The 18813-nt window shown below is 42.7% G+C and overlaps 1 protein-coding gene across 1 annotated transcript in view; it reads left to right on the top strand.

Moving 5' to 3' along the window:
- Positions 1–18813, top strand: part of PTPN5 (protein tyrosine phosphatase non-receptor type 5) — a 355312-nt gene that overhangs the window by 150179 nt on the left and 186320 nt on the right. Inside the window, 2 exon segments of the mRNA XM_030201109.1 lie at positions 3080–3269; positions 10788–10872. Coding sequence (XP_030056969.1) covers positions 3080–3269; positions 10788–10872 — 275 coding nt within the window.

Below are 18813 nucleotides of genomic sequence, written 5' to 3' on the forward strand. Positions count from 1 at the left end.
TTTCTTATCTTTTCATTACTTTTTATTCTTTAATGTTTTTAGGGCTACATTTCGATTAAAATTTGTAATCGCGATTCATCATGTGAGTAAAAGGGTCCCCCCCCCCCCTGCAGCTCCTTGTGACTCTGGGCAATGGAGGATTTAGGGGTGTTTTTACCAAGCAGTGGTAAAAGGACCCCTGTGGTGGCATCTGTGCAAGGGTTTGCCACACGCCAAGGCCTCCTTTTACCACTGCCGGTAAAAGGCTTGGTAAAAGAGCCCCTAAGTGACTTGCCCAGTCATAAGGAGCTGCAGTGACAAATAGGTAAATAATTAACATGTGATTAATCACCTAAAATCAAAATTTTAATTGAAATGCAACCCTACCACCTTTCAATACAACATCAAGGTGGTTTACAATAATCCAGATAAAAACAGAAAAACACTCTAAATATATCAGTATACAAAATCATAAACATAGAAACCAGGAGCAGACTGACAGTCATTTGGAACCTTGAGCACTAAGGGTCCTTAGGTACCTAATCACCTATCAAAAGTTATTAAATTAGATGGAAATTAGAGGAGAATGGGCCCCCTACAGGGCCCCACCCCTGATAGAAACAAATAAGGAGTGGAATGTGAATAGCACAACTATAAAAACCAAATAGACTAACAATATCCAGAACATGTAAGGATGATTAAAAACAAAATAAACATTAGAAACTCAAAACAAACAAATTAATTAAAATAAAACTAGGAGCCAAAACCAGGTCCTGGGTCCATTATCTGTCCTGTTTTCTAAAACACAACATTGAATCATTGTTTAAATAACCATGTCTTAAATTTTATTTTCAAAACCTCAAATCTAAGCTTTGAAGTGAGAGAATTGTACGTCACGGGGCAACACAACTAAAACATTCCCTCAGCTGCCTCAAAGATGTGTCCCTTGACCACTGGCCTTTTAGGGTAGTATCTTTCAAAGCACAGTATCCTCAAATAAAGCAAGTCGGATGCTACATGCAGCAGACCCTCTGTCACATTCATCAATCTCCAGATTTGGGATTTAGATGGAAACAAAGTCTCACTTAAGCAGGATTTATAGAACATCATCATCCTTGAGCTTAGCTTCCAGGAGTCACAATCTAGTAAAGAGATTAGAGATTTATTGCAGTGCACAAATGATGATTTTTTTTTCCAAAAAAAGATCATCTTTGTGCTCACCAGCAACATGAAGGGATGTCCAAAGTATTGCCCTTCCTTTTTTGCTTTTCAGTAACAGTGGCCTAGTGGTTAGGGTGGTGGATTTTGGTCCTGGGGAACTGAGGAACTGAGTTCGATTCCTACTTCGGGCACAGGCAGCTCCTTGTGACTCTGGGCAAGTCACTTAAACCCTCCATTGCCCTATGTAAGACGCATTGAGCTGCCAATGAGTGGGAAGTGTGGGGTACAATGTAACAAAAAAGTAAAGCCCATGTACCTCTTCAAACTAGACCCTGAAGGAACTTAAAAGAAGAAGTATACCATGCCTTCTCTTGGCCATAAATAATGCCACATTTGGCCATGAATAGTGACCAAGTTACTGTTGGTTAGGACCCATAGATAGCAATGTAGTAACATAGTAAATGTCTGCAGATAAAGACCTGTATAGTCCTTCTAGTCTGCCCAACAAGGTGGCCAGAGTTGAATCTGACACTCTGCATAGGTTCCACGTCTTCATGATTAAACACTGGCACACTTAATCTCTGTCTGTCCTTAACAATTTTGGGGCACAGACCGTAGAAATCTGCCAGCACTTGTCCTACTTCCCAACTACTGGAGTCGCCATCAAAGCCCATGTCAGCCTTGATCCTGATATTTTTGTCATTTATGAGACCCAGACCGTGGAAGTCTTTCCGGCATTGATCATACTTCCCAACCACTGAAGTTGCCATCAAAGCTTGCTCCAGTTATGAGGTCATTTAAGTTTTGTTTTCATTGAACTCCATCCTTTTTCTATATAGTGTTCCTCTGTGTTAATCCCATGCATTCTTCAATTCCATCAGCAATTTTGTCTTCACAATCTCCCACGGGAGGACATTCCAGGCATCCACCACCCTTTCTTTGAAAGATACTGTTAACAAGTGGAAGAATAGCCTAGTGGTTAATGCAGCAGCCTGAGAACTTGAGGAGCTGGGTTCAATTCACACTCCTTGTGACTCTGGGTAAGTCACCTAACCATCCCGCACATTCCTCAACCTTCACTTCCCTAACTGTAAAGGTCTAAAAAACAAACTAATGCATGCGTCAACCTTCTCGTACTTGAGTACACAATTCTGGAACGCGCTACCCCGCAACTTAAAAACGATCTATGAACTAACCAACTTTCGCAAACTACTGAAGACCCATCTCTTTAACAAAGTATACAACAAAGATCAACAAATGTGAACTCCTCCACATGCATCCAGTATTGCCTTATAATATTTGCCTTTATATCATGCTTATTCATTATCATGTAACCCAAATCCTTTATATCATGCTCTTTTACTATCCTTTGTATCATCCTTTTACGATGCTTTATCATTATCATGTTACCCAAAATCCTTCCATAAAACTAAATGTATATTCTATTATATATTTCCAATATTCATGATGTATTGTAAGCCACATTGAGCCTGCAAAGAGGTGGAAAAATGTGGTATACAAATGCAATAAATAAATAAATAAAATAAACCCTCCATTGCCCCAGATAAAAAAAAGAATATATAAATTGCTCCATTTGTAACCACAAAAAGTTGGTATATCAAATCCCTTAATGGTGGTGATATGAAACACTATAAGATGACATCTGTACACATCAGAAAATTTCATGCTATTAATTATTTATCTACTAATGTTAAAGTGTCTCAAAGCTGCTTTTGGAATGGTTTGATTTATTTTAGCTAAGTTTACGTCAGTTGTACTGTGATAGATATCTTTAAATATTGGGAAAGTTGACATACCATTGATTAAGTCTAATAATCACAATTGTGTCTGACATGATGAACCAATGATGATGAGGATTTCATCAGATTTGTCTAGAATGTGCCAGTACTGATGCCTGAACACCTTCTCTTACCTGTAGAAGAGGCTCCAATGTTTCTCTCACACTGGACATGTGTACACCAGGCTGCTCAGAGACTCCCTATGGGTATGTGATGTCGCCCAGAGAACAGTCAGCCCGGGAATATCTGCAAGCTGCCACCAACATTCTTACTGAAGAAGAGCTACATGAGAGAGCGTTAGACTCTTTTGTGCTACAAACTGAGTTTTTTGTGAGTATTTTGATGAACATGCTTAGTATCTGAAAAATAGCTGGCCATAACCTACAGTATCTAAGAGCATCCGGTTAGGATGCACTTGATATTCCTAATGAAGCTAGAAAGGCATGCCATTCAATTTCACAAAACAATCATTTCATACAATTCTGCTTCAAAATAATTGCCTTTGAATGCTTTCAGCTATCATTTTCTTTGCAGCCTGTAGTGTGCATCCATATATTAATGAACTCTTAACTGCTGCTCTTAGTTGAATACATGTTTTTCAGCTGAGTAGTTCAGATACACTAAGGACTGAGACCATATCTGCATAGAAGCTCCTGCCAGTTCCAGAGGTTGTGGAAGTCGGGAGCAGATCTCTTAAAACAAAGCTCCCATTGTTGGAATCATTAAACATTTGAAAGAGCGAAGATACTTACCTGTAGCAGATATTCTTCGAGGACAGCAGGCTGCTTGTTCTCACATGTGGGTCGGCGTCCACGGCGGCCCCAGGAACGGAGATTTTCCAGCAAAATCTTCAAACCTTTGCGACAGCCGGTAGAGCGTGGAACGGACGCACTGCGCATGCGCAGCCATCTTCCCGCCCGCGCGCGTCCGTTCCCACCTCAGTTAAATGAAAAGCAAATAAAACATAAAACAACAACTCCAAAGGGGAGGAGGGCGGGTTGGTGAGAACAATCAGCCTGCTGTCCTAGGAGAATACCTGCTACAGGTAAGTATCTTTGCTTTCTCCGAGGACAAGCAGTCTGCTTGTTCTCACATGTGGGGTATCTCTAGCTCCTAGGCTCACTCAAAACAACAAAGAAGGTCAATTGGACTTCGCAACGGCAAGGACATAACTGAGCTTGACCTACGAAGAAACAACTAACTGAGAGTGCAGCCTAGAACAGAACAAAAATGGGCCTGGGGGGGAGTTGGATTGTAGACCCTGAACAGATTCTGCAACACCAACTGCCCGAACCGACTGTCACATTGGGAATCCTGCTGAAGGCAGTAATGAGATGTGAATGTGTGTACTGATGACCACGTCGTAGCCTTGCAAATCTCTTCAATACTGGCTGACTTCAAGTGGGCCACTGATGCTGCCATGGCTCTATGAGCCGTGACATGACCCTCAAGAGTCAGCCCAGCCTGGGCGTAAGTGAAGGAAATGCATTCTGCTAGTCAATTGGAAATGGTGCGTTTCCAGACAGCAACTCCCCTTCTGTTGGGATCAAAAGGAACAAATATTTGGGCGGACTGTCTGAAGGGGCTTGTCCGCTCCACATAGAAGGCCAATGCTCTCTTGCAGTCCAATGTATGCAACTGACGTTCAGCAAGGCGGGTATGAGGACGGGGAAAGAATGTTGGCAAGACAATTGACTGGTTAAGATGGAACTCTGACACCACCTTTGGGAAGAACTTAGGGTGCGTACGGAGAACTACTCTGTTATGATGAAATTTAGTATAAGGAGCATGGGCTACCAAGGCTTGAAACTCACTGACTCTACGAGCTGAAGTAACAGCCACCAAGAAAATGACCTTCCAGGTCAAGTACTTCAGATGGCAGGAATCCAGTGGCTCAAAAGGAGGTTGCATCAGCTAGATGAGGATGACGTTGAGATCCCATGACACTGGTGGAGGTTTGACAGGGGGCTTTGTCAAAAGCAAACCTCTCATGCATTGAACAACTAAAGGCTGTCCAGAAATAGGCTTACCATCTACACGATGATGAAAAGCACTAAATGCACTTGATGGACCCTTACAGAGTTGGTCTTGAGACCAGACTCTGACAAGTGTAGAAGGTATTCAAGCAGGGTCTGTGTAGGACAAGAGCGAGGATCTAGGGCCTTGCTGTCATACCAGACGGCAAACCTCCTCCATTTAAAAGAATAACACCTCTTCGTGGAATCTTTTCTGGAAGCAAGCAAGGACTCAGGAAATACTCTCAGAAAGACTCCAAGGAGGCGAAGTCTACGCTCTCAACATCCAGGCCGTGAGAGCAGAGACTGAAGGTTGGGATGCAGAGAAGCGCCCCCTCGTTCTGAGTGATGAGGGTTGGAAAACACTCCAATCTCCCATGGTTCTTCAGAGGACAACTCCAGAAGTAGACGTGGAATCAAATCTGACACGGCCAAAAGGGCGCAATCAGAATCATGGTTCTGCGATCTTGCTTGAGTTTCAGCAAAGTCTTCCCCTCCAGAGGTATGGGAGGATATGCATACAGAAGGCCCTTCCCCCAATGGAGAAGAAAGGCATCTGACGCTAGCCTTTCGTGGGCCTGAAGCCTGGAACAGAACTGAGGAACCTTGTGATTGATCTGAGTGGCAAAAAGATCCACTGAGGGGGTGCCCCACACTCGGAAGATCTTGTGAACTACACCCGAGTTGACCGACCACTCGTGAGGTTGCATTATCCTGCTCAATCTGTCGGCCAGACTGTTGTTTACGCCTGCCAGATACGTGGCCTGGAGAATCATGCCATGACGGTGAGCCCAAAGCCACATCTGAACGGCTTCCCGACACAGGGGGCGAGATCCGGTGCCCCCCTGCTTGTTGACGTAGTACATGGCAACCTGGTTGTCTGTCTGAATTTGAATAATTTGGTTGGACAGCCGATCTCTGAAAGCCTTTAGAGCATTCCGGATCGCTCGCAACTCCAGGAGATTGATCTGAAGACCTGATTCCTGGAGGGATCAAGCGCCCTGCGTGTTGAGCCCATCTACATGAGCGCCCCACCCTAGGATAGATGCATCCGTGGTCAGCACTTTTTGAGGCTGAGGAATTTGGTAGGGACGGCCCAAGGTCAAATTATCCACCACTGAAGGGAATTGTGAAAGTCGGTGGACAGGTGGATCACATTCTCTAGATTCCCTGCGGCCTGATACCACTGGGAAGCTAGGGTCCATTGAGCAGATCTCATGTGAAGGCGTGCCATGGGAGTCACATGAACAGTGGAGCCCATGTGGCCCAGAAGTCTAAACATCTGCCGAGCTGTGATCTGCTGAGAAGCTCTGGCCCAGGAAACCAGGGACAGAAGATTGTCCGCCCTCCGAGGTGTTTTTCACCAGCCAATCGTCGAGGTAAGGGAACACATGCACTCCCAGTCTGCGTAGCAATGCTGCAACTACTGCCAGGCATTTTGTAAAGACCCTGGGCCTAGACGCGAGACCAAAGGGTAGCACACAATACTGAAAATGCTGTGTTCCCAGACGAAACCGAAGATACTTCCTGTGAGCGGGAAGTATCGGGATGTGTGTATAAGCATCCTTTAAGTCCACAGAGCATAGCCAATCGTTTTCCTGAATCATGGGAAGAAGGGTGCCCAGGGAAACCATCCTGAATTTTTCTCAGACCAGGAATTTGTTCAGGGCGCTTAGGTCTAGGATGGGACGCATCCTCCCTGTTTTCTTTTGCACAAGAAAGTACCTGGAATAGAATCCCAGCCCTTCTTGCCCTGGTGGTACGGGCTCGACCGCACTGGCGCTGAGAAGGGCGGAGAGTTCCTCTGCAAGTACCTGCCTGTGCTAGGAGCTGAAGGGACTGAGCTCCGGTGGACAATTTGGAGGTCTGGAGATCAAATTGAGGGAGTACCCTAACCGGACTATTTGAAGAACCCACCGGTCGGAGGTTATGAGAGGCCACCTTTGGTAAAAAAAACTTTAACCTCCCCCCGACCAGTAGATTGTCCGGCACAGGTACTTTGATGGCGGCTATGCTCAACTGGAGCCAGTCAAAAGTCCCCCCCTTGCTTTTGCTGGGAGCTGCAGGGGCCTATCTTGGCGCACGCTGTTGACGCGAACGAGTGTGCTGGGGCTGAGCCTGAGAAGGCTGTCGGAAAGGTGGATTGTACCTACACTTATTGTAAACATAGGGAGCACTCTTCCTTCCCCTGAAAAAACGTCTACCTGTTGAGGTAGATGCTGAAGGCGCCTGGTGGGAGAGTTTGTCAAGGGCGGTTTCTCGCTGGTGGAGCTGCTGTAGCGCTGTCGATGTCGACGCCGAGGAATCAGTCGGAGCTCCAAAAACGACGGTCCCGAAGAGGTCTTCTCGACGCCTGTGTCCGCTTCTTTAACTCCGGCACACTTACAAGCATCTGGGCGATGGTCGGGCCCAAGGCAACTGGACGCACCAGGAGTGCGGGTCAGTGCTTGACATAGACCGCTGGCACCGAACACACTTCTTGAAGCCGCTGAGAGGCTTCGAGGACAATCAGCGGAAAATCGTTGGCAGCGAAGTCAAACGGCCTCGATCGTGCCAACAAAGGGCACAAAAAAGGAGAACCGCGGACTGGCGGCCAAAGTAGGTCGCAACGAAAATCGAAAGGAAACTACCAGGGCAAAAGACTAGAAAAAGAGGATGTTTTTTTTGTTTGTTTTTTTTTTTACTGGAAAAGAAAAACAAGAAAAAAGGCGACCTAAAACAAAAAAGAAAGCGATAAACGTCAACGAAAGATGCCTAAGTTTAGTTTTTCCTGGGACCTAAGGGAGAGAGACCGAAAACAGCCACTCTCCACCGTGGAAAAGAAAAAACTGAGGCAGGAACGGACGCGGGTGGGAAGATGGCCGCGCATGCGCAGTGCGTCCATTCCGCGCTCTACCGGCTGTCGCAAAGGTTTGAAGATTTTGCTGGAATATCTCTGTTCCTGGGGCTGCCGTGGATGCTGACCCACATGTGAGAACAAAGTTATTTGCTGCTTTCAGAGTAAATTCATCCTTTGGTTTCATTTCTGCAGCTTGTATAATCTACTGAGAATTGGGGCGAGAGAGAAAGATCAAAATGAAATGGAACAGTTTTCTTGTCTCTGAAAGGAAATACAATTAAACAACTGGCCAGCTAGTCCACTTTTTCTTTGTCCAAAGATTTGCTATTATTTGTTTTCTCCCTCCGTTTCATTCCATTGCATCAAGCCATTTTAGTGGAACATTAAAGTAAGTAATTTCACATGAGGTCTCTTCTTTAAAGTTCTTGTAGGTAACATCTTTGGATAATTCTTGCATTGCTCTTGTAAATGGGGTAACAGACAGCCTAAAATAGTGGCTGCTGAATGGACAGTTATAGACTACTTTCCCTTTCCTATTGACTTGCCCCTTCATTATCCTTCTTAAAGAGGCAATTTTACTTTTTTAGAAGTGAGAATTTGCAGTGGATATCACATGTACAACGGTCCTCTGTCAACCTACACAGAGGGCAGATTCTGTGGTAGATTCAACATACTTCATAAATGCACAGAGGTTTGAAACTCTGTCAGGAAGGGGACAAAGGCTTTATGGGTGACCTTAAGACCTCAAATCTCATAGAAAATAGCTTTTCCTTTAAAATGTATTTTCTTTGCTTGAGGGATCATAGCATTTTATTTGAGTACTATACATCTTCAGGGTGCATTTTTTACTATTGGTCCTTCTGAAGAGAACGTGGATTGTCCATGTGCCAGAGAAAGGAGATGTGGGAAAGTAATAACACAAAAGGAAAAGGGTAAAGGAGCCATGGAAACATAGGAGCCAACTTTTCAAAATTATTGGGGGTGCTAAGCCCAATGGAAATTACCCCTCCCTGGACACATACTAGGAATTTTCTCAATATTGTGGGTGCTCAAGCACCCACAGCACCCACAGAGTCGGCTCCAATGCATGGAAAGATGGTGGCCCCCACACTTAGACTCAAGGCCTTGTCACCAGAAAATAATTGGTATGCAGAGGGTGCCAGCATTTTCTGATTTCACCAATTATTTCAATGACTTTGGAAACAAACCCTTTTCTAGGAAGAGCTCAGTTTGTTTTGATAACCTTTTGTGTCCAGCAGATTTTGGTCTTGTTCCAAAATATATTCCCTGCCTTTGAACAAACTGAAGAGCATTTAAGGGACAATATTTTAAAATTTTGTTCATGCATAATGAGATATAGAAAGAAAAGGGAGAGGTTGTACCAATTTATTTTATTTATTTATTTAGTTGCATTTGTATCCCACATTTTCCCACCTATTTGCGGGCTCAGTGTGGCTTACAATACATTGTAAATGATGGAAATACAGTTTCTTACATTACATTACATTACGATTATGGGTTACATTGTGAACAGATAAAGGAAGTGACAAGGTCAGATCAGTCGCCTTGGGGCGTGGAAAACTAAAGGAATGGTGTAAGGGATTACTACGCTGATCGAATAATAGCAAGTGAGCGATGGGGTAGACAGTTTTATCTGTGGGTAGATATTGAATGGGAGAGTACGGGGACGTGGAGTCCGTGGGGTAATATCTTGCGGCATTGTTATGATGTATATGGGATTTATATGTTTTGCTCCTGCGGTTAGTTTTGTCAAAGAGATAGGTCTTCAATCGTTTGCGGAAGTCTGTCAACTCGTAGACCGCTCTCAGGCCGCGTGGTAGTGCGTTCCAGAGGTTGCATGCTCTTGTAGGAGAAGGTTGAAGCATGTAGTCCTTTATACTTTATGACTTTGCACTTAGGGAAGTGGAGGTTGAGGAAAGTTCTGGATGATTTTTTGGCGTTTCTGGGTGGCAGGTCTACCAAGTCGGAATGTATGCAGGGGCTTCACGTGAATGATTTTATGCACTAATGTGCATATTTTAAAGGTGACACGTTCCTTAAGTGGGAGCCAGTGTAGTTTCTTGCGTAATGGTGCTGCACTTTCGTATTTTGGTTTTCGAAGCTGAGTCTGGCCGCTGTATTCTGAGCTGTCTGAAGTTTTCTCATTATTTGTTCTTTGCAGCCTGCGTATAATGAGTTGCAGTAATCAGATGGCTTAATACGAGTGATTGTACAAGGTTGCGGAAGACAATCTTGGAAAGAATGGTTTTATTCTTTTCAGCTTCCACATGGAGAAGAACATCTGTTTTGTTGGTTGTTCGCGTGAGTTTCAAGTGTAAGGTGGCAGTCGATGTTACTCCGAGGGATTTTTAAATTTTCTGAAATGGCAAGTTAGTTTAGGTGTGTGATAGTAGTAAATTTGTTGTATTGTATTGGGAGGTTAGTATGAGGCATGAGTTTTTTCTGCGTTCAATTTCAGTCGGAATGCATCTGCCAGGTGTTCATGATGTGTAGACTCTTGGTTGATTTTGTTAGAGATTTCGTTGATGTTTTGTTTAAAGGAATAGATATCGTTAACATCATCGGCATATATGTAAGGGTAAGGTTATGGTTTGATAGAAGTTTTGCTAGTGGGGTCATCAGTAGGTTGAAAATTGTGGTTGAAAGGGGAGATCCCTGCGGTACTCCGCACTCCAGGTGTCCATGCAGCAGATGTGGTTGAATTTGATGTGACTGGTATGAGCGTGAGGTAAGAATCCCTTGAACCAATTTAGGACATTGCCTCCGATGCCGAAATATTCAAGAATGTGTAATAGGATTCCGTGGTCAACCATGTCGAAGGCACTTGACATGTCAAATTGTAGGAGGAGTATATTGGAACCAGTTGCTATCCGTTGCTTAAATTTGGTCAGTAGGGTAGTTCAAAGTAACAAATATAGCACATACCTTGCTTGCTTGTTCATTCAGTCATTAACCGTTTCTATCTTCTTACAGGAAATCCCAATGAACTTTATTGATCCAAAAGAATATGATATTCCAGGTTTAGTAAGGAAGAATCGATACAAAACAATTCTCCCAAGTAAGTGTTAAAATGTGATTGGTGTGGTATATTCGCCCAGTCATAGCTATCAAAGTTGATGCTTGCATGTAATGTACTTATGATGTTTATGTATGTACTTATGTATGCACTGTAAGCCAATAGAAAAAGAGTTGCATCATAGGTATTAAGCAAGAGCAATCTTTTCACAGAGTAAAACCTTTGCTTCAGTTCTTCCATTATTTCTAATTCCTAGTCATCTAGGTAATTAGTGTGCAGAATCTAGAAACAGTGTACAGCAGTGGTTTGCAAACCTGTACTTGGAACCCCCAGCAAGTCAGGTTTTCAGGATATCCACAATGAATATTCAGGAGAGAGATTTGTGTGCAGTAAAGGAGATGCACGCCAATCTCTCTCATGTATATTCATTGTGGATATCCTGACTTGCTGGGGGTTCCCCCAGGGCAGTTTGGGAACCACTAGTATTATGTAGTAAACGTTAAAAAGGGAAAACAAGAAGTACTGTGACTTAGAAACAGTAGTGTAGTTGCAAATTCAGAATTACATGCCCTTTCTGTGACATCAGTGTCCATCTTTCTAGCCACACCTACCTCTTCAGCCATATTCTCTGCTTCTGATTTTATGCAACAACTCTATTGGTTCTGCTATAAGGAATGAAGACCCTCACAAAGCTTGAGCTGCATGAGGTTAATATCTCAGAAGAGTAGTCTTGGTTGGCTTGTTTGACCTTTGATAACATTCTGACATTTTCTGCTACAACTTGCTATGCAGACTTTTCTCCAGAGGGTATACTGAGTATAGAACTAAGTAGAATTAGACAGATGAAACTGGAGCCTAAGTCCCCTTTTTTTTTTTAAATTGAGACTGCTTCGATTACTAGTACAAATTACTCAAGCAGGCAGGGCCGTGCCAATGCGGTAAGCGGGGTAAGCACGGCAGGGGGGCGCCTGCCTTCGAGGGGCACCGCTGCCCTGCCGTCCCCTGCCTTCCACTCACTTGCAAAATCATTTACCTGAAGTTGTGATTCTCCTATCTCCCCTACCCTCCTTTTCATGGCAAACCAGAAGTGAAAGCAACGCAGTAGTATTCATTGAGGCAGGCAGGCTCTTCAAGTTATTTGAGAGAATGCAACCAGATTGCTATATATGTCTTTGGTTTGGGGATAACTCCCCACTCAGGGTGAGCTTAAGAGCTTGAACAGCATTCAAATTAAAGAGAACCTGAAATTTTAAAAGTGCTAAAAATAAGTTTTAAAAGTATTTGCATTAAATCTGATTGCAGAATTCAGGTACTGGGAGTCTGTACTTGGTTGTCATATGCTCAGATTTATTTAAATCATATGCAAATTAGTCTGTTTTTGGGAGGTTCTCATTTGCATATTTATGAATAAAAAATGATGGAAATGTTTACAGCCTTAATGTTAGGTCATGGCTCTGATCAAAAATTTGAAGTTTGATCCAAAAACGAAAGGGTTTATCTAGTGTTTTTTACTAAAAATTCCCATTACAGTGTCTGTATGTTAATCTGCATTCAAATAGAGCTCTCTGATTGGATGATCAGCTTCTGTTAGAAATCTGCCAGGAAGGGAACAGAGTGAGACAGCAACTGACCGTCGGTTTGGCCAAGAGAGACATGCAGCTGTGATTTCCTGTGTGTGTTGACTGAAATTATAAAAGAGTGCCTGATTATGTGGTAAATGAGAAAATATGAGTGAAAAGAGGTTGGTGGAGATTGAAGTTTGAGGTTTCTCTAGTGAGAAAATGATCTGAATATTTCAGGATTACTTGAAATTTATGAAGAATAGAAAAGGGTGAATTTCAGTTTGAGTGTTTAAATCCTATAAGCTATATAAAGGCTAGGTAGATTTAAGTGACTGTAAGCAAGGAAACCTTAATATTTGATCTGAAATAAATATTTGATCTGAGATAGTTGATCAGAGATAAATGTTTGATCTGAATTATATCCTTTGGTGCAAAGGAGATTAGAAAAATAATCTTTGGAAACTAAGAGGACTTTGCTCACATTTTGAATTAGCATTCCTATTTTGAGTTAAGTACATATAAGTACATAAGTAATGCCATACTGGGAAAAGACCAAGGGTCCACCGAGCCCAGCATCTTGTCCACGACAGCGGCCAATCCATGCCAAGGGCACCTGGCAAGCTTCCCAAACGTACAAACATTCTATACATGTTATTCCTGGGATTTTGGATTTTTCCAAGTTCGTTTAGTAGCGGTTTATGGACTTGTCCTTTAGGAAACCGTCCAACCCCTTTTTAAACTCTGCTAAGCTAACCGCCTTCACCACATTTTCCGGCAATGAATTCCAGAGTTTAATTACACGTTGGGTGAAGAAAAATTTTCTCCGATTTGTTTTAAATTTACTACACTGTAGTTTAATCGCATGCCCCCTAGTCCTAGTATTTTTGGAAAGTGTAAACAGACGCTTCACATCCACCTGTTCCACTCCACTCATTATTTTATATACCTCTATCATGTCTCCCCTCAGCCGTCTCTTCTCCAAGCTGAATAGCCCTAGCCTCCTTAGTCTTTCTTCATAGGGAAGTCGTCCCATCCCCGCTATCATTTTAGTCGCCCTTCGCTGCACCTTTTCCAATTCTACTATATCTTTCTTGAGATGCGGCGACCAGAATTGAACACAATACTCAAGGTGCGGTCGCACCATGGAGCGATACAACGGCATTATAACATCCTCACACCTGTTTTCCATACCTTTCCTAATAATACCCAACATTCTATTCGCTTTCCTAGCCGCAGCAGCACACTGAGCAGAAGGTTTCAGTGTGTTATCGACGACGACACCCAGATCCCTTTCTTGGTCCGTAACTCCTAACGTGGAACCTTGCATGATGTAGTTGGAAATCTTTGAAGTGTTATGAAAATACATTTTGCTTTAATGAAATTGCTAAACTTTAGAGTCAGAGACTTATCAATGAGGGATACATACAGTGCTATTTTTTCCTGAGGTCCCGCTTACTTGCCTGCTCCCTTCTGTTCCTGCTCTGCTAGACGGAGAGGGGGGGGGGGGCGCCAATTGATAGTCTGCAGGGGGACACCAGAGACCCTAGGCATGGCCCTGCAAGCAGGTGGCAGCAAATCACCGTAACTGCTGTGGCAAGTGTAAGAGGTTGACAGAGACATGGCAGGCAGATTGACAGATAGGAGGCATTGAAAGGAAAATCTTAGAAGAGCCAGTACATTGAAGGTGGCAGCAGAGTCCCATAATTTAGAAATGACAGTAGCAAGCACTGGAGGGTGAAAGTGGCAGTGGGTGGCATTTGGAAGAGGCGGAGAAAGAAGACTACAAAGGTATCCAAGCCAGGCCAAACTGTCATAGTACTAAATAAGGCAAGCAGACAGAGCAGCAATTGTTGGATGACTGATTGCTAAAGACTATGGTTGATCCAGTGCACTAAACTAAAGTATCAGTAAGATTTAAAAAAAAATAGAAATGTGGAAGAGAGGACCTTGCTGGCAGCATTGAAGACCTGTTATTGCTGGACTTGTGGTTGGCATGTTGCTGCAGAAGGGTGGCTTTGTGGAAAGGTTGTAGCTCACTGGAACAGCATCTGCCTGTGATATGCATTGGGCATCTCCAACCCTCTGCCTACCCACCGTGAGTCATGTAACCACTTGCCTATGTTTGCTGGTTCAGTCCCCAGCTCTAGGTAAGGGAGAGAAACAGCCCTCTAGAGTCTGAAGAAATGCTCTGGGTCACTATTCATTTTTAATCTCTCCTTCCTTCCTTCCCTAACTGAACAGCAAGGGCTCAGAAAAATGAGGTGAGAGGATCAGGGTAGTATTTGTGTGTTAACCCTTTCTTTTATGTCTCTGAATTCTTTTTCTCTCCCTTCTTACTGAATCAGTAAGACAGGAAGTTGGCTTGTCTTCTGCATCAGTCTCTCTGAGGCTGATGCAGAAAGCTACCATGGGTAGCAGCCCACAGTTATTGAGAGAAGTACATATATGTTAGTGGGAAAATGATACAGATAAGAGTTCAGCACGGGAGTTAGCTTGTGCAGGGGACATCAGTACACAACATATTAAAATAAATGGTAACTAGGCTATTAGCTATTCTGCCCCAATGCACAGAAGTACACAGCAAAGGTGAGCACAATGCAAGAAATTTACCATATTAAAAAGTGTGCTTCTACCTATTAAAGAAAGGGGCAAGTCCTTCCATTGTTTTTTTTAACGCTTTCCAGTTTATCTTTCACATTATATTGGTACATAGTCCAAAGGTCTGGTACAAGCCTAATGCCCAGGTAGTTCAAGCTCTCCATGGCCATGTTACCCACCCCTGCCACCTAGGAGCTCAGAAATCATAATTTATTATGAGACTCGATAAACTTTCAAATTACTCAAATCCATAATCTTCCCAAATTCTGACTCCAGGTTTTCCAAAAAGAGCAGCATACCATCATGCTTCCCCAAGTGAACATTTTAAATGTCTGGATGGCTCAAATATTTTGTGCAAGTGGTTCTAAGGTAAAAATAAACAAAATAGGAGATAGGGGGCAGCCTTGTCTTGTACCTCTCTGCAAGGGGAAAACAATTCCATCCTATTAACTGTGCTTCCAGTTTTGCATATAAGAGTCTAATCCAAGTACAGAATGTGTCCTGCATCCCATATCTTTCCAAGTTCCAGTGCATATTAATCAACCCAATCAAAGGCCTTTTCCATGTCTAAACTAAGCAACACTGCCTTCCCAGTGCTCATATAATGTTTACAGAAGCATACCTACCGGGTACAACCTTATCTGATCTTCATGGACCAAGGTAGGACCTTATTCAACTTTACTGCTAATGTTTTGGTTATAAGACAGAGAGGATGATATGAGTCCACTCATTCTAAACCTTCCCCTGGCTTTGGAAACAGTAATACATGGGCTCTTATTTTGATATTGACCCAATCCACCAGTATCTATGTATTCTTGATACGTTCTCTGTAACACTGGAGCCACCAGATCATCCGATAACTTATAAAATTTCCGACCATACCCGTTGGGTCCTGGTGCTTCGGCTAGTGTAAGAGTTTTAATAGCTGCTCTAATTTCACCTTCTCTGATTGGAGCCTCAAGAGACAACCTCTTAGCCTCAGCCAGAGAGGGGAGGTCCAACCCCTGAAAGAATGTCTCCCATGCTGCCTTACTCACAGATGTCCTAGAATATAGCTATTTATAATAGTCCACAAATGTCTGCATTTGCAACCCTCTACCCGTCCACCATAAGTCATGTAACCACTTACCTATGTATGCTGGAATGAACTAGATTTTGCAAGCAATTTATCTGATTTTTGTCCCTGTCTATGTAACTTGTACTTGTATAAAGGAATACTAACAGTTGCTTGATGAGCCGATAATTGATCAGCTTGAGTTACATAAGTACATAAGTATTGCCATACTGGGAAAGACCAAAGGTCCATCAAGCCCAGCATCCTGTTTCCAACAGTGGCCAATCCTGGTCACAAATACCTGGCAAGATCCCAAAAAAGTACAAAACATTTTATACTGCTTATCCCAGAAATAGTGGATTTTCCCCAAGTCCATTTAATAATGGTCTATGGACTTTTCCTTTAGGAAGCCGTCCAAACCTATTTTTAAACTCCGCTAAGCTAACCGCCTTTACCACATTCTCTGGCAACGAATTCCAGAGTTTAATTACACGTTGAGTGAAGAAATATTTTCTCTGATTTGTTTTAAATTTACTACATTGTAGCTTCATCGCATGCCCCCTAGACCTAGTATTTTTGGAAAGCACAAACAGACGCTTCACAGCTACCCGTTCAACTCCACTCATTATTTTATAGACCTCTATCGTATCTCCCCTCAGCTGGCTTTCTCCTAGCCGTTCCTCATAGGGAAATCGTTCCATCCCCTTTATCATTTTCATTGCCCTTCTCTGCACCTTTTCTAATTCCACTATATCTTTTTTGAGATGCGGTGACAAGAATTGAACACAATATTCAAGGTTCAGTCGCACCATGGAGCGATACAAAGGCATTATATCATCCTCATTTTTGTTTTCCATTCCTTTCCTAATAGTACCTAACATTCTATTTGCTTTCTTAGCCGGAGAGCACACTGAGCAGAAAGTTTCAACGTATCATCAACGACGACAACTAGATCTCTTTCTTGGTCCGTGACTCCTAACATGGAACCTTGCATGACGTAGCTAGAATTCGGGTTCCTCTTTCCCACATGCATCACTTTGCACTTGCTCACATTAAACGTCATCTGCCATTTAGATGCCCAGTTTCCCAGTCTCATAAGGTCCTCTTGTAATTTTTCACAATTGTCCTTCAATTTAACGACTTTGAATAACTTTGTGTCATCAGCAAATTTAATTGCCTCACTAGTTACTCCCATCTTCTAGGTCATTTATAAATGTTAAAAAGCAGCGGTCCCAGTACAGACCCCTGGGGAACCCCACTAACTACCCTTCTCCATTGAGAATACTGACCATTTAACCCTACTCTCTGTTTTCTATCTTTTAACTAGTTTTTAATCCACAATAGAACACTACCTCCTATCCCATGACTCTCCAATTTCCTCTGGAGTCTTTCATGAGGTACTTTGTCAAACGCCTTCTGAAAATCCAGATACACAATATCAACCGGCTCCCCTTTATCCACATGTTTGTTCACCCCTTCAAAGAAATGTAGTAGATTGGTGAAGCAACATTTCCCTTCACTAAATCCATGTTGACTTTGTCTCATTAATCCATGCTTTTGAATATGCTCTGTAATTTTGTTCTTAATAATAGTCTCTACCATTTTGCCCGGCACCGATGTCAGACTCACCAGTCTATAATTTCCCAGATCTCCTCTGGAAACTTTTTAAAAATAGGCGTTACATTGGCCACCCTCCAATCTTCCGGTACACACCTCGATTTTAAGGATAAATTACATATTACTAACAATAGCTCTGCAAGCTCATTTTTCAGTTCAATCATTACTCTGGGATGAATACCATCCGGTCCAGGAGATTCGCTACTCTTCAGCTTATAGAACTGCCCCATTACATCCTCCAGGTTTACAGAAAATTCATTAAGTTTCTCCGACTCGTCAGCTTCGAATATCATTTCTGGCACTGGTATCCCACCCAAATCTTCCTCAGTAAAGACCAAAGCAAAGAATTAATTTAATCTCTCCACTACGGCTTTGTCTTCCCTGATTGCCCCTTTTACTCCTCAGTCATCTAGCGGTCCAACTGATTCTTTTGCCAGCTTCATGTTTTTAATATCCGTTTAAAAAATTTTACTATGTGTTTTTGCCTCCAACGCAATCTTTTTTTCGAAGTCCCTCTTAGCCTTCCTTATCAGCACTTTGCATTTGACTTGACATTCCTTATGCTGTTTCTTATTATTTTCAGTCAGTTCCTTCTTCCAGTTTCTGAAGGATTTTCTTTTAGCTCTAATAGCTTCCTTCACCTCACTTTTTAACCATATGAGTTCTGATCCTCATATACTACTCCCTCTCCACTCTAAATAGGGATGCCTGATGTCTACACTGTAAGATTCTCAATTGGTCAATCAGTGTCAGTAGCTGCTGAGCACAGGTTTTATGTTCATGACAAACATAGGAAAGGATTTCACCCTTTAGCACCATTTTGGCTATTTCCCAAAGCATTATTTTATTAACAGATTCCACATCATTCATGGCCATATAGTCTTGCCATGCCTTCTGAAGGAAGACTTCAAACTTGGGGTTCTGATAAAGTAAAGATTACAAGTGATTCCTCCATGTGTTGCATTTTTTAGCTTGGGCAGTGCTTATCTGTGGCTGCTGGTTCACATGCTTACTGCCAGGACTTTTACAAACCAAGGGAAAAGAGTTCATTGGTCTCTACTATACTCCTTTGTAACCCTACTTTTATGTGCTGAGTCTTTGTGACCCAAAAGTTTAGTCTTTTGTCCTAGTATTATTCAGGTGAATTTTTAA

This window comes from Microcaecilia unicolor, chromosome 4, assembly GCF_901765095.1.
Source record: "Microcaecilia unicolor chromosome 4, aMicUni1.1, whole genome shotgun sequence".
Lineage (NCBI taxonomy): Eukaryota > Metazoa > Chordata > Amphibia > Gymnophiona > Siphonopidae > Microcaecilia > Microcaecilia unicolor.